Source organism: Salmo trutta, chromosome 18 (assembly GCF_901001165.1).
Source record: "Salmo trutta chromosome 18, fSalTru1.1, whole genome shotgun sequence".
NCBI classification, from domain to species: Eukaryota; Metazoa; Chordata; class Actinopteri; order Salmoniformes; family Salmonidae; genus Salmo; species Salmo trutta.
The window spans coordinates 22,413,457-22,429,016 of record NC_042974.1 but is presented as its reverse complement, the minus strand read 5'-3'; the positions used below and the strand labels follow the sequence as shown (position 1 = coordinate 22,429,016).

At 42.1% G+C, this 15,560-nt stretch overlaps 1 protein-coding gene across 1 annotated transcript in view; it reads right to left on the bottom strand.

Moving 5' to 3' along the window:
- Positions 1-1,497: 1,497 nt before the first annotated feature.
- The window catches only part of LOC115153014 (rab11 family-interacting protein 2), a 28,768-nt gene continuing 14,705 nt past the window's right edge, over positions 1,498-15,560 (bottom strand). Inside the window, exons 3-6 of the mRNA XM_029698013.1 lie at positions 13,595-14,001; positions 10,213-10,579; positions 5,058-5,121; positions 1,498-2,525 (exon numbers count right to left, since the gene is read on the bottom strand). Coding sequence (XP_029553873.1) covers positions 2,298-2,525; positions 5,058-5,121; positions 10,213-10,579; positions 13,595-14,001 — 1,066 coding nt within the window. The 3' untranslated portion in view covers positions 1,498-2,297. The remainder of the gene's footprint in view (positions 2,526-5,057; positions 5,122-10,212; positions 10,580-13,594; positions 14,002-15,560) is intronic.

Sequence of the window (15,560 nt, the reverse complement as noted above, 5' to 3'; positions counted from 1 at the left end):
TTAGTACATCACTGGGACCGTGCTCCCACCCATCCAGGACATCTACTCGAAACAGTGCCTGAGGAAGGCCTGCAGCAACATCAAGGACCCCACATACCCCAGCCACGAGCGGGTCACCCCTTCACCGTCGGGGAGACGGTATTGGAGCATGAGGTCTGATACCAACAGGCTCAGAGACAATTTCTAAATAGAAGCCAAAAGAATGCCGCCCTATGGGGCTCCCCGAGTGGCTCAGCGGTCTAAGGCACTGCATCTCAGTGCTAGAGGCGTCACTACAGACCCTGGTTCGATTCCAGGCTGTATCACAACAGGCCGTGATTGGGAGTCCCATAGGGCGGCACACAATTGTCCCAGCGCCGTCCGGTTTGGCCATCATTGTAAATAAGAATTTTTTTTTAACCGGCTTGCCTAGTTAAATTTAAAAAATCCGGAACACTTGATCTGGACTGACCACCTGCACTGAGTCACCGCAACATGCCCTTACTCACGCGCACACCCACACAGATACACTCATCCACACCCCTAGACCATGACCTTTTGGTTTCTTAACAATTGTTTGGATACGTTTTAACACTTAGGCCATATATATTTTATTAACTGTTTAACGGATAATTTTTGGGGGGAAAAGTGAGGCATGCAATCAAATAAAAAAGTAGACCCTTTTATTAAAATACTACAGCAACCGTAGCCTAATAATGGACTAAGGTTACTCCTTGTGGTCCAAAGACCTTACATGTTCTGTTGGCAAATTGGCACTGGTAGCCAAAACATCCATCTTCCGTTTACTCACAGGTAGATATCTAATTAGGACAGGTACGCCTCGGTCTTCCTTCTGTTTTCCGTAAAAAAGCACGGTAACATGGAAATATGGCCGTGTGGGAACCCTAACCCCATAAACATTTAGTTTTTTGAAAATTATTTCTCACTGATATGAAAGATATGTTTATGTTTCACAAAACCGTACCGCAAGCGATGCATTTTAACGTTGAGAATGAGTGTCGGGGATTTAAACAAAACTCCTCCAGTCAGTTAGCAATTATAAATGGGGTACAGTAACCTTAGTTCCACACCTAGCGACTGGGCGTAGGTATAGGGCACCCCTCAACAGGAAAAACACAACTAGACAATCATTTGTGCCAGGTGTGATATCCCTCCTAAATAGCTCGGGCTAATGTTCCTATCGACCCAGTAAGGCCAGAGGCTAGTCTCTTTTTATTGGTATGCAACTGTTATGAAAGTTGTATTGTCAATTTGTTTTGTATTTAAACGCCACTTTAAACGTGTACATGACACTGCAACAAAACCTCTCCACGGGGACAATAAAGTCAGTAAAGTAAAACAACCTAATCAAGAGATTTTAGTCACTTGGAAAGGCTAAAAGAGGCATTGTTCAGTCAATCAGAGAAGTTGTATCTCTTTACTAGAAGCTCGAGGACATTATTATTTTTTAAATCTAAATCGTGCAATTTTCCAGTACAACTGATTTGAGAGAGGTGAAGAGGTGCATCCTTTAAATATTTAATTAAAATCTAGATAGCCTTAGTGTTAAAACGCAAATCTAGCTTGATGGTGGTTCTATGTTCAAACAACCGCTCCAGAAGCGGTCTGGGATTTTCATGTTACGTGTGTGAAAGTGCACTAGTGGGGCTATACCACGCCTGACCGTTTCCCAAGGCCTTTAATAGTGTATGACATGGATACACTATTAAAGGCCTTGGGAAACGATCAGGCGTGGTATAACCCCACTAGTTTGTTCTTCATCATCTCATAATAAACAGTGAACGTAGTCAACACAGTGATAGCTCATTTGAATCCCACTGGTTTCTGCTAAGGTATTCTGATGAATTTGTGAGATACATTATGTAATTTCCCATTCTTTCAATTCACCAGAATTTGAAAAACATAGGAATGCCATGCAAAGAACAGAGTAGGAGGTACAAAATGTAAAGGGATGAGTGGATCGACAGAGCAACTGATTCAGAGGTTAGTCTACATATCATAATGGGACAGCCATGGGGTTAGTTATAATGCAAGTCAAATATTTATGTCGGCGGATGTACTTCACTCCACAATAATATTCTGCTGGGGAAACTGGTGTAAACTCAAATCACAGCATACAAAACCTATAAGCTGCATCAATGCAGTTTCTGTAAAGAAATCAAAAACGACTGATTTGGCATTGGTCAATCCCCCTTATCTTCATTTTTTGTTCCATACCCACAATACATTTTAAAAAATGGCTAGGCCGTGACATTACTGTTACAAGCCTCTATTTTTGACCTTTCTCTACCTTGGCTCTACTTCTTTTTTGAGATTTTCCCCGCTTTCCTGTTGGGCTCGTAGGGTGTCCGTAGGATGCTCGGCGAATCCTCCATAACGCGGACCAGCAGGTTATCAATGTAGTCTTCCAGTTCACGGATATGCGCGTCCTTCTTTTTCACCACCTCCTTCTGCTTGATGAGCTCACGCACCACCTCGTCAAAAGACAAGTTGCTATAGGAGGCCACGCTCGGCTGCTTCGTCTCCTGCGGGGGGCAAACCACAGATATTGTGATGAATTCAACCATGATAGCACCATTTACAAATACCTCAGTAAAAGTGGATTACTCCAAATGCGGCTTGAGATACGAGACAATTACCAACAATTGCTCTCAAATGGGTATTATAGGTAGATGGTATAAATAGACAAAGCAAAAGGTAAAAATCGGTGCTAAAGAGTATCTAAAGCAAGACTAAAGGTAGGCTAGGCCAGGGAATCCCACGTATTATGGCAGATAGACTAATTGCCTAATTAAAGGTGTTTGAATAATGTTACAAACTATGTCATTACTGCACGTGTTTCTCTCTTATATCCAGGTGGCAATCAGGACTAATTGAGGGCCTGTGATAAGACATCACTCCAAAGGTTTGTTGGCACTGTCAACGCCATTGCATTTCATTTCAGGTGTTTGATCTGTTCAAGTCAATGGTATTCAATCAGAAAACGATAGATGGCTCGAACAATCAGTAGTCCTGTGGCGGGGAATCTGATTTGACGTTTTTAGTGTCAGTCCTGGGAAAATAAACGCGTCAACTCTCCTTCCCTATGTAAATGTTGAACCACATTATCCTCCTCCCACACCAGGAACGACTGAGACCTTGACCAGCTGGTGGACAAGAGCATCACATTAAGATTAAACTCCCTAGAAAACAGCAATAAAGATTAAAATGGGACTTTTTCGTTCCCAGGGGAAACAGCAGATTTCAGGAACAAAGGATCTGACTAATAAAAGACGAAAACAAAGATGCAACCAAACTATTTCAGTTGAGCTTTTTTTCTTTAGAGGAAAAAGTGTCTGTGTAGACCGTGCCGATCTCATTACAGGGGGGACAAGAGGAGCTGCAATCATTTTTAATGAGACGCCACGTTATCACTTCAACAATGGACATCCTCCCCCAGGCAGATACAGCGGCAAAGCCATTGACCTGTTTAAAATACTTCACTTATCAGTCTCCTCTCCTCCCTGTTCCCAAATCAAGCTGCCATCGCTGTGCGGTGTCTACGATGTGAAGAAGTGCCGGACCATATTTACCTGTATACAATATCTCTTCCTAGTATGCGAAACAAAGATAAACCAGAATGTGAGGGTCCCATCACTAGAGTCTATGTCCAAACAATTCAAGACTATGGCGGTGATAAAGCAGCCTGCACCTTTATTTCCATCATTTTCAATAGTGTGGACATGCTAGGTGTCCTGCATTCCTCCATCGTAAATAAGCTTCAAGTTATTTTGTCAGTGTTCTGGCAGGCCAAAGTTGAAAGTAACTCAGCAATATGCCTCTTGTTTTCAGTCAGAGAAAAATGTGATTTGGGGTTTAGCGACTGCTTACTCGGGAACTGAATATGCTTTTAGAAACAAAACAGGGAAAATATACTAAGAAATAGGCCTTTTGCACTTCCAGTCATCAGGACAACCAATTTTGCAGAGATTTTCCTAACATGAATCAAGTTACAAGCTCAGTTTAACTATACTGTATGAGCAATGGTGTCCAATTCACACACCAAAGAGCCCCAGACATTATATAAAGCTACACAGCCAGAAGCTGTAGTGGCTGGTGACAGAGACCTAGAAATGACCATGAACTAGCTAAGTGAAGACAGTTTTTCTGCGATCAGTAGTGAGAAGTAGATAAGGCGAGCACACTTGGCATTCTCCAGTTGTCTCATTACTACATCTAATGAGGTCTGCTTTGAGAATTTAAAAGCTCTGTTCTTTGAACTCTCTCCCTATCCTCCCCTCCTCTCTCACTGGTTTATTAGCAAGGGCCTGAAAGCAGAGGAAATAGAACTGCCAGTTCATTTCTGCTAGGCTCTGCAATAGAGTGGACGGAGGGGCACATGTGGCTAAGATAACTCCTCAACACCCACAACGAGAGGTGAGGAAAGCCATTATCAGAATCCCTGTTTCTCATTTCAACATCCCTTTGGACATGGCTCTCTTACCATGTTAAACTAATTCTGGAGTGTAATTGCCAGCAACTACTAGAATTATGCACCAGCAGAGCATGTTTTGTGCTTTTTATTTTTTTGTGTGTGTGTGTGGGGGGGGGGGGACAAAACTAAAGGTGGCAAATAACCCCCTCATCAATCCAATGACAATTTCACACATATTTATCCCTACATAGTGCTCCAATTATGGCACCAGTACGATATAATAGAACTTTACCTGACCTTAGAGAGACCGAAACTTCACACGGTTTTAAATGATGAGCCAATCAGAGATGCCGGTCGTTGTTTTCAGCTGTTAATTAGTTAAATTACACTCATCGTGACGTGTAAAAGACAGAAGAGACAGCAGCTCAGAGATCAACAACACAAACTGCAATGTCAAGTAAGATCAGGGAGAGCTACTCAATTAAAAAGTTGGCGGTGTTCTGAAACTAGGCCCATGCTTTTTGACGTTCTCTCACTTTATTTTTTTCTCCCCCCATGGTCTTTATGAAAGGGTTATTCATACCAATGTAAACCTTGTTTGAGATTAAATCACAAATAAAGTGTGTAAGGTGTGAGCTCTTACATTTTTCTTGCCATGTTTCTCTCTCGCCTGTCGGATGTCTTCATTGCCGGTGGGCTTTTTATCACTGCAAAACATCCAAGAATACGGAATTACAAAAATCATTAAAAAAAATAATACTAAAATCATGTTTACCAACACGGTTAAACCACCCTGTAACATCTTGCCTTAAACCTAAAATGACCACAAAAGGTAGTGTACGATGGTATCTGTAAAGACGATGGACTAGTGCCTACAGTGAGATAGGCCTAAGAGTTTAATTGTGTGACAGATCTCAGTGTGGCTAAGAGGGGTCTGTTATCAAGCCTAGCTTCTCTTAAAGCTACACTCCTTAACTGAAACAATAACAAGGCATTCTCACCGCCCCGTCTCGCAAAAAAGCTAACGGACCGGGGTGAAGAAACGTAACCACTCAAATTCATAGACAAGGCTATGGATACAAAGACTGACCATCCCATGATATCAAAATTATGGTTTTAACCATGTTGAGACTATACAGTGTTTCTTTACATTTCATTTGTTTACAAACATTGGAATAAATCAAGCATATATTTTGGGTTCTGATGGAGTATGACAGTTGACCTAAGCTCACATGGCATTTAGAAGTAATATTGTTCAATATATATATGATTATTTGTAAGTCAAAAATGGATGTAGCAACTAAGGATTCTAGCTTTAAAGGGGCAATCTGTAGAGCAAACAATAAAGTGGACACTCCACCACTGATTTGGTGAGGGATGGCGCTGGAGAAATGTAACCACTCACAAACTCATGGACAGAGCATCTGACCATCCAGGATATCAAGATTATAGTTTTAACCATGTTTTGAGGCTAGACAGTGTTTGTTTAAATTTACATTATCCACAAGGAAAGGATTAAAACAAATTTATATTTTGGGTTATGATGTAGTACGACAGTTGAACTAAGCTCATAAGGCATCTATAACTGATATTCTTCACGAATCAATGGGTACATAGAGTGCATTCGGAAAGTATTCAGACCACTCGACTTTTTCCACATTTTGTTACGTTACAGCTGTATTCTAAAATTGATTAAATAAAAAAATCCTCAATATCCCAAAATGACAAAGCGAAAACAGGTTTTTGGTGCTGGCCCCCCAGCACCATGTATGATATGTATGAAATTGTATGAAACTTTATGCATTCACTACTGTAAGTCGCTCTGGATAAGAGCGTCTGCTAAATGACTAAAATGTAAATGTAAATGTAAATGGTAACACCTGATTTACATAAGTACTCAGACCTTTGCTATGAGACTCGAAATTCAGCTCAGGTGCATCATGTTTCCATTGATCATCCTTGAGATGTTTCTACACAACTTGGAGTCCACCTGTGGTAAATTCAATTGATTGGACATGATTTGGAAAGGCACACACAGTTGACAGTTCATGTCAGAGCAAAAACCAAGCCATGAGGTTGAAGGCATTGTCAGTAGAGCTTCGATACAGGATGGTGTCGATGCACAGATCTGGGGAAGGGTACCAAAACATTTCTGCAGCATTGAAGGTCCCCTAGAACACAGTGGCCTCCATCATTCTTAAATGGAAGAAGTTTGAAAACACCAAGACTCTTCATAGAGCTGGCCGCCCGGCCAAACTGAGAAATAGGGAGAGAAGGGCCTTGGTCAGGGAGGTGACCAAGAACCCAATGGTCACTCTGACAGAGCTCCGGAGTTCGTCTGTGGAGATGGGAGAATCTTGCAGAAGGACAACCATCTCTGCAGGACTCCACCAATCAGGCCTTTATGGAAGAGTGGCCAGACGGAAGCCACTCAGTAAAAGGCACAACAGCCCACTTGCCATTTTCCAGAAAGCACCTAAAGGAATCTGAATACTTTCAAATGCACTGTGTGTGTGTACGTACACACACACACACACACACACACACACACACGGTCCCATGGTGTTTATACTTGCGTACTATTGTTAGTACAGATGAACGTGGTACCTTCAGGTGTTTGGAAATTGCTCCCAAGGATGAACCAGACCTGTGGAGGTCTACAAAAATTTTATTTTTTTCTGAGGGATGGTGTTCTTTGGCTTGCAAGCCTCCCCCTTTTTCCTCCAAACATGACAATGGTCATTATGGCCCAACAGTTCTATTTTTGTTTCATCAGACCAGAGGACATTTCTCCAAAAAGTACGATCTTTGTCCCCATGTTCAGTTGCAAACCGTAGTCTGGCTTTTTTATGGCGGTTTTGGAGCAGTGGCTTCTTCCTTTCTGAGCGACCTTTCAGGTTATGTCGATATAGGACTCATTTTACTGTGGATATAGATACTTTTGTACCCGTTTCCTCCAGCAGCTTCACAAGGTCCTTTGCTGTTGTTCTTTGATTGAATTGCACTTTTCGCATCAAAGTACGTTCATCTCTAGGAGACAGAACGCATCTCCATCCTTAGCGGTATGACCGCTGCGTGTTCTCATGGTGTTTATACTTGCGTACTATTGTTTGTACAGATGAACATGGTACTTTCAGGCTTTTGGAAATTGCTCCCAAGGATGAACCAGACTTGTGGAGGTCTACAATTTCTTTTTCTGAGGTCTTGGCTGATTTCTTTAGATTTTCCCATGATGTCAAGCAAAGAGGCACTGAGTTTGAAGGTAGGCCTTGAAATACATTCACAGGTACACCGCCAATTGACTCAAATTATGTTAATTAGCCTATCAGAAGCTTCTAAAGCCATTACATAATTTTCTGGAATTTTCGAAGCTGTTTAAATGCACAGTCAACTTAGTGTATGTAAACTTCTGATCCACTGGAATTGTGATACAGTGAATTATAAGTAAAATAATCTGTCTGTAAACAATTGTTGGAAAAATGACTTGTGTCATGCACAAAGTAGATGTCCTAACCGACTTGCCAAAACTATAGTTTGTTAACAAGACATTTGTGGAGTGGTTGAAAAACTAGTTTTAATGACTCCAACCTAAGTGTATGTAAACTTCTGACTTCAACTGTATATCCAATAGTTCTTCCAGGCTGTATGTAATAACACTTAAGATTTTCTGGGCTAACAATGTAAGAAACAATACATTAAACAAAAGCATAGTATAGTAGCATAGTTTCCTAAGGACTCGAAGCGAGGAGACCATCTCCGTCGGTGCCAAAATCTGTTTTATGTAAAATAGTGTGCTTGTCATGCCCTGATCTGTTTCACCTGTCTTTGTGATTGTCTTCACCCCACTCCAGGTGTCGCCCATCTTCCCCTGTGTATTTATACCTGTGTTTCCTGTCTGTCTGTTGCCAGTTCATCTGGTTTGTTCAAGCATGCCAGAGTTGTGTGTCTCAGTTCCTGCTTTTTCCAGTTTCTCTTTTATCATCCTCCTGGATTTTGACCCTTGCCTGTCCTGACCCTGTACCCTCCCACCTGACCACTCCGCCTATCCCTGAGCCTGCCTGCCATCCTGTACCTTTGCTCCACCTCTGGATTACCGACCTCTGCCTCACCTGACCCTGCCTGGCTGCCGTCCTGTACCTTGCCTCAACTCTGGATTATCGACCCCTGCCTGCCTTGACCTGTCGTTTGCCTGCCCCTGTGGTTACAATAAACATTGTTACTTCAAACAGTCTGCACTTGGGTCTTACCTTGGTACCTGATAGTGCTATAGCTTGGAAAACAAATAAATGTGACTCTGGATGACAACATAATGTCTCCATTATTAGGGCTAAATACGCTTTTGTTTTGTTTCCTTGACACGATACTAACGAGTATCGCAATACTGGTATTGTCCCGGCCCTAGTATACATAATGAATTTAAAAAGGTATAAAAATGGAAGTAGCAACTGCAAATTTCCCCTTAAGGCCAGTAATGACACCTGTATAGTATGATAAAGAAAACTTGGCCAACACGTGGATAACTATATGCTACCGCTGATATACACTCACCGGACATTTTATTAGATACATTTGTGAACCCAGTGGTGTATTGCTCCTACAGACAGTGAGTCACGTGGCCGTGGCTTGCTTTATAAAGCGGGCAGACAGGCATCGACGCATTCAGTTACTGTTTGATTGAACATTAGAATTAGCAAAAAACAAGTGACATAAGCGACTTTGTGAGCGTAGTATGATCGTTGGTGCCAGGCTCGTCGGATCCAATATATCTCAGAAAACAGCTGCCCTCCTGGGCTTTTCACGTACAACAGTGTCTAGGGTTTACCGAGAATGGTGCGACAAACCAAAAACATCCACACCAGGTTTCACTCCTATCAGCTAAAAACAAGAAGAAGCGGCTCCAGTGGTCACCCGATCACCAACACTGGACAATTGAGTGGAGAAAAAAACATGACAGCGAGTTCATTTTACTTGAGTGGCCTGCGCAGTCCCCAGAACTCAATCCAATAGAGCATCTTCGGGATGAGATGGAACAGGCTGTTCGCAGCATGAATGTACCGCCGTCCAATCTGCAGCAACTTCGTGATACCATTGCGTCAGCATGGACCAACATCCCTGTGGAATGTTTCTGACACCTTGTACAATGCCTTGAAGAATTAAGGCTGTTCTGAAGGCAAAGGGGGGTCCGACCCGGTACTAGATGGGTGTACCTAATAAACTGACTGGTGAGTGTATAAATGAGCAATATGGGCAAACATTATGTTTGACACTACATAAGTGTAACACAGGAACCTGATATGAATGGTTCAGTGAAACAGCTTAGAAAGGTACAGGTTCAGATAAGTCATTTTTTTATTTAACAAGGCAAGTCAGTTAAGAACAAATTCTCATTTACAATGACTGCCTACTTTGTGTTCTAAAAGCATGTTGCAATGTTTTGTAGTGGAAGTTCTAGTTGTATTAGCTACCTAACTTGTCCTGAATAAGACAGCTGACCTAACGTTAGCACACTGACCGCAAAAGCCATTCAGTTTTGGAAGTCTTCTAATATTTGAAACTATTCTAAGGGATCAGGAATACTGTGCAATACACGTGCATCTGGATCGTGTTCATTAAAGCAAACAATTGAAAGTGTTGGAAAATGTTTTTCAATGGAAAACGAAAAGGTCAGTTTCCTATTGGTTAAGCCCAGGTAGTCCCCACATGTTTCAGTAATTTTTTTGTTGTTGCCGTTTTATGCCTAATGAACATGACCCTGGCTTGGATACCAAACATAGTTGGGTGGACGTGGAAAGCTTTACCTTGCTTTGTAGTGTGAGCTGAAGGGGTTGGTTAGTTGGATGTCGCCCTGAGAGTCGCTGTTGAAGGGATTGGGCGAGCGCAGGTCTCCAGAGCTGCCCGAACGCCCCCCGTCGGTCTTGCGTCCCTCCTTCTTCCCGGTCACACGTTCAAGAAGGCTGACCTTCTCCTTCTTCTCCTTTTTCTCCCCTTGGTCCCACAGCTGGCCCTGCTCCACCTCAAATGGGTTACGGTTGCGTGGGAGGGTGGCGTACTTCTGCGGCAGGCCATCGCTGATATCAGTAAAAGGGTCACAGTGTTCCTCTGTGTTCTGGTAGCCTCGCACCTCACTCTGGGAGCGCCTGTGAGGGGCGGCACCACTCCCTTTCTCTATGAAACACAAACAAAATAACTGATATTTTCATGGAAATAATACTAATCACACACAAAAAAGGATGGCTCCTTAGGGGTACTAATCTGATACATGTTGACTAACACAGTGGTTCCCAAAAGGGAAAAGATGTATGCATGTATGACTCAGTCGCTTCGATAAAACTGTCTGCTAAATGGCTTACACACACACACACACACACACACACACACACTTGAAGTCGGAAGTTTACGTACACTTAAGTTGGAGTCATTAACATTTGTTTTTCAACCACTCCACACATTTCTTGTTAACTATAGTTTTGGTAAGTCGGTTAGGACATCTACTTTGTGCATGACATGTAATTTTTCCAACAATTTTTTACAGACAGATTATTTCATTGTATCACAATTCCAGTGGATCAGAAGTTTACATACACTAAGTTGACTGTGCATTTACACAGCTTGGGAAATTCCAGCAAATGTCATGGCTTTAGAAGCTTCTGATTGACTCAAATGATGTCAATTAGCCTATTGGCGGTGTACCTGTGGATGTATTTCAAGGCCTAACCTTCAAACTCAGTGCCTCTTTGCTTGACATCATGGGAAAATTAAAAGAAATCAGCCAAGACCTCAGAAAAATAAATTGTAGACCTCCACAAGTCTGGTTCATCCTTGGGAGCCATTTCCAAATGCCTGAATGTACTACGTTCATCTGTACAAACAATAGTGCGCAAGTATAAAAACCATGGGAACACGCAGCGGTCATACCGCTAAGGAAGGAGACGCGTTCTGTCTCCTAGAGATGAATGTACTTTGATGCGAAAAGTGCAAATCAATCCCAGAACAACAGCAAAGGACCTTGTGAAGCTGCTGGAGGAAACAGGTACAAAAGTATCTATATCCACAGTTAAACAAGTCCTATATCGACATAACCCGAAAGGCCGCTCAGCAAGGAAGAAGCCACTGCTCCAAAACCGCCATAAAAAAGACAGACAACGGTTTGCAACTGCACATGGGGACAAAGATCGTACTTTTTGGAGAAATGTCCTCTGGTCTGATGAAACAAAAATAGAACTGTTGGGCCATAATGACCATCGTCATGTTTGGAGGAAAAAGGGGGAGGCTGGCAAGCCGAAGAACACCATCCCAACCATGAAGCACGGGGATGGCAGCATCATGTTTTGGGGGTGATTTGCTGCAGAAGGGACTGGTGCACTTCACAAAATAGATGGCATCATGAGGTAGGATAATTATGTGGATATATTGAAGCAACATCTCAAGACATCAGTCAGGAAGTTAAAGCTTGGTCGCAAATAGGTCTTCCAAATGGACAATGACTCCAAGCATACTTCCAAAGTTGTGGCAAAATGGCTTAAGGACAACAAAGTCAAGGTATTGGAGTGGCCATCACTAAGCCCTGACCTCAATCCTATAGAAAATGTGTGGGCATAACTGAAAAAGCGTGTACGAGCAAGGAGGCATGGGCCAAAATTCACCCAACTTATTGTGGGAAGCTTGTGGAAGGCTACCTGAAACATTTGACCCAAGTTAAACAATTTAAAGGCAATGCTACCAAATTCTAATTGAGTGTCTGTAAACTTCTGACCCACTGGGAATGTGATGAAAGAAATAAATCACTCAACTATTATTCTGACATTTGACATTTTTTTAAATAAAGTGGTGATCCTAACTGACCTAAGACAGGGAATTTTTACTAGTATTAAATGCCAGGAATTGTGAAACACTGAGTAAAAATGTATTTGGTTAAGGTGTATGTAAACTTCCGACTTCAACTGTATGTATGTATGTATGTATGTATGTATGTATGTATGTATGTATGTATGTATGTATGTATGTATGTACACACACACACTAGCAGTCAAAAGTTTGGACACCTACCAATCAAGCGCTTTTCTTTATTTTTACTATTTTATACATTTGTAGAATAATAGTGAAGACATGAAAACTATGAAATAACATATGGAATCATGTAGTAACCAAAAAAGGTTTTAAACAAATCTAAATATATTTTAGAGATTCTTCAAAGTAGCCATCCTTTGCCTTGATGACAGCTTTGCAAACTCTTGGTCAGGGAGGTGACATTGAACCCGATGGTCACGCTGACAGAGCTCTAGAGTTCCTCTGTGGAGATGGGAGATCCTTACAGAAGGACCACCATCTCTGCAGCACTCCACCAATCAGTCCTTTATGGTAGAGTGGCCAGACGGAAGCCACTCTTCAGTAAAAGGCACATGATAGCCCTCTTGGAGTTTGCCAAAAGGCACCTAAAGGACTGAGACCATGAGAAACAAGATTATCTGGTCTGATGAAACCAAGATTGAGCTCTTTGGCCTGAATGCCAAGCGTCACGTCTGGAGGAAACCAGGCACCATCCCTACTGTGAAGCATGGTGGTGGCAGCATCATGATGTGGGGATGTTTTTCAGCGGCAGGGACTGAGAGACTAGTCAGGATCGAGGGAAAAATGAACAGAGCAATACAAAGTACAAAGATCCTTGATGAAAACCTACTCCAGAGCGCTCAGGACCTCAGAATGGAAGGTGAACCTTCACCCTAACAGGACAACGACCCTAAGCACACAGCCAAGATAACACAGGAGTGACTTTGGGACAAGTCTCTGAATGTCCTTGAGTGGCCCAGCCAGAGCCCGGGCTTGAACCTGATCAAACATCTCTGGAGAGACCTGAAAATAGCTGTGCAGTGATACTCCCAATCCAACCTGACAGAGCTTGAGAGGATGTGCAAGCTTGTAACGTCATACCCAAGAAGCCTCGAGGCTGTAATCACTACCAAAGGTTCTTTAACAAAGTACTGAGTCAAGTGTCTGAATACTTATGTGTATGTGATATAAAAAAGCTACATTCGCAAAAATGTATTAAAAAACTGTTTTTTGCTTTGTCATTATGGATATTGTATGTAGATTGATGAGGGGAAAAAACTATTGAATTCATTTTAGAATAAGGTTGTAACGTAACAAAATAGGCCTAACACTAGAAGAAGCTGCTGTCCTTACCCAGCTCCTCGATGGAGTTCATAGAGTCCAGCTTGGGGCGGAAGTGGGTGCCAATGAGGTCGGACATGGAGTGGGCAGCGGAGAGCTTATGGGAGCCGGCCAGTAAGGGTCTCTTGATCTTGGGCTCTGGCTGGGGCTGATGGTCCGGAGCATTGGGCTGGCGAAGGGTCTCCGAGTCACACATGGCGGAGCGGGGCAGGATGGCTGAGGAGGTGTCGGAGAAGCCACCATCGTGCTTGCGACCCTTCAGCTTGTCCTTGAGTTTAGTGAAGGGCGAGCGGGGCTTGTCCTTTATGGAAAGGTCGAACATGCTGGCTGTCATGTTGTTCCTCATGAACTGGATGCTGACCTGGATCTTCCCTCTCTCCTTCCTCTTCTTCCCTGGCCTGGAGTCCAAAGAGTACCAGCTGAAAGAAGGACATGGGGATAATTATTAGACAGGTAATTGTTGTTAGTGGCACATTAAAATGAAAACATCAAAGAAAACATCAGGTGCCTTAATGGGTGGTAAAACGTCACAAATTCAAGCTATTTGTTTTTGTTCTGAGATAATGCAGGTTTGTCAGAGCAACAGGGGTGGTTATATATTCATCCTTTTAAAAATGTATGAATTATGAACATGTTAAGACCTTTTTCCGCTTGGAAATATTGGTGTAAGTTTTTTTTAAATCAGTGGAAAATATAGGCCTATTATTTAATGCATCTAAATTCTAGGCTTTGTTTATGAAATATTAGCTTAAAAAAAAAAAACAGGCTAAAGTGATATGCTCTATCGACTGAGGTAAAAACGATTAGTAAACGTACAACACAGAAATCTGAGAGTACCTAAGTGAGTTGAGCCATTTCATTTTGAAGAAATTATTAGAAAAGTGGGGATCAAAAAAACTGTTTGAGTCCGACATTTCCCTGAGGAAGAGTAACAACTTGTGTATTCAATAAATTATTAGGGTAAAATGTCTGTGGTGGAAGTCCCCAATTTCACCTCAAATAAATCCACAGGCGACGTCACTTGAAGCTTTTCGTCTCCCTGTGAATACATATTATACGAGGGATAAACATAATTCCCTGCTAACTGTGATGGTCTGAATCTCGAAAAGAATGTTGAATAATATGGTTCATCAAGGCCATTCTGCTACTCTGCTCCTGTTTATTTAACCTCTTTGCCTTTTCTGCTGGAAGTAATACGATTGATGCCTTCGCTGTGAGAAAAAAGGGGTGACATTTGCACAAATCTGGCCTTTGTTCAGAACTGCGACGACAAGCAATTGGGAAATTACAAAGGCAATGGTGCAGGATAACCATGCAACTCATACATGCTGATGAGATTGCTGGCTTCTCCATTGCCTAGGTCTAGCCCAGTGGTCACCAACCTTGAGAGGCGAGATCACTTTTTAAGTCAGGCTGAGGTCTAGCGCTCAGAAAAAAAACAAAAACAAACAAAAAAAAAAACACACACACACACCTTAAAAAACGTAAGCCTATGCAACATACCCAATTAAAAACAGTTCTGTACCAATGATGTGTGTGCAATAGGCTATAGGCCCAAAACATTATCAATGCATATTGGCTATGCTTGAATTACCCTGCCAACGGCATTGCAATGTTGTTCTTCTCAGACAATTTTAACATTATATTTTTTTAAACTTGAGGTATATGATCACACCGGTAATAGATAATTTGCTGTATTACTTGCCGAGTGAGCATACATTTAAATAATTTGTTTTTTTCATTTTATTTTACTGATGGTGCCTGCATCTGATGGTCAATCTCAACGCAGGGAGACTGACAAAAAAGAAGACACCGTCTTCCAGCTGATGGCAGAGTTTGTACCTTCAGACACATGAAATGGTTCAAAATGGAGACACTTCCGACTACCCCGCACAGGGCAGCTGAATCAATCTACTACAAACAGCGTGAAACAAATATAAAAACACGAACGCAAGGCTTTATCAAAGACAGCCCAAAA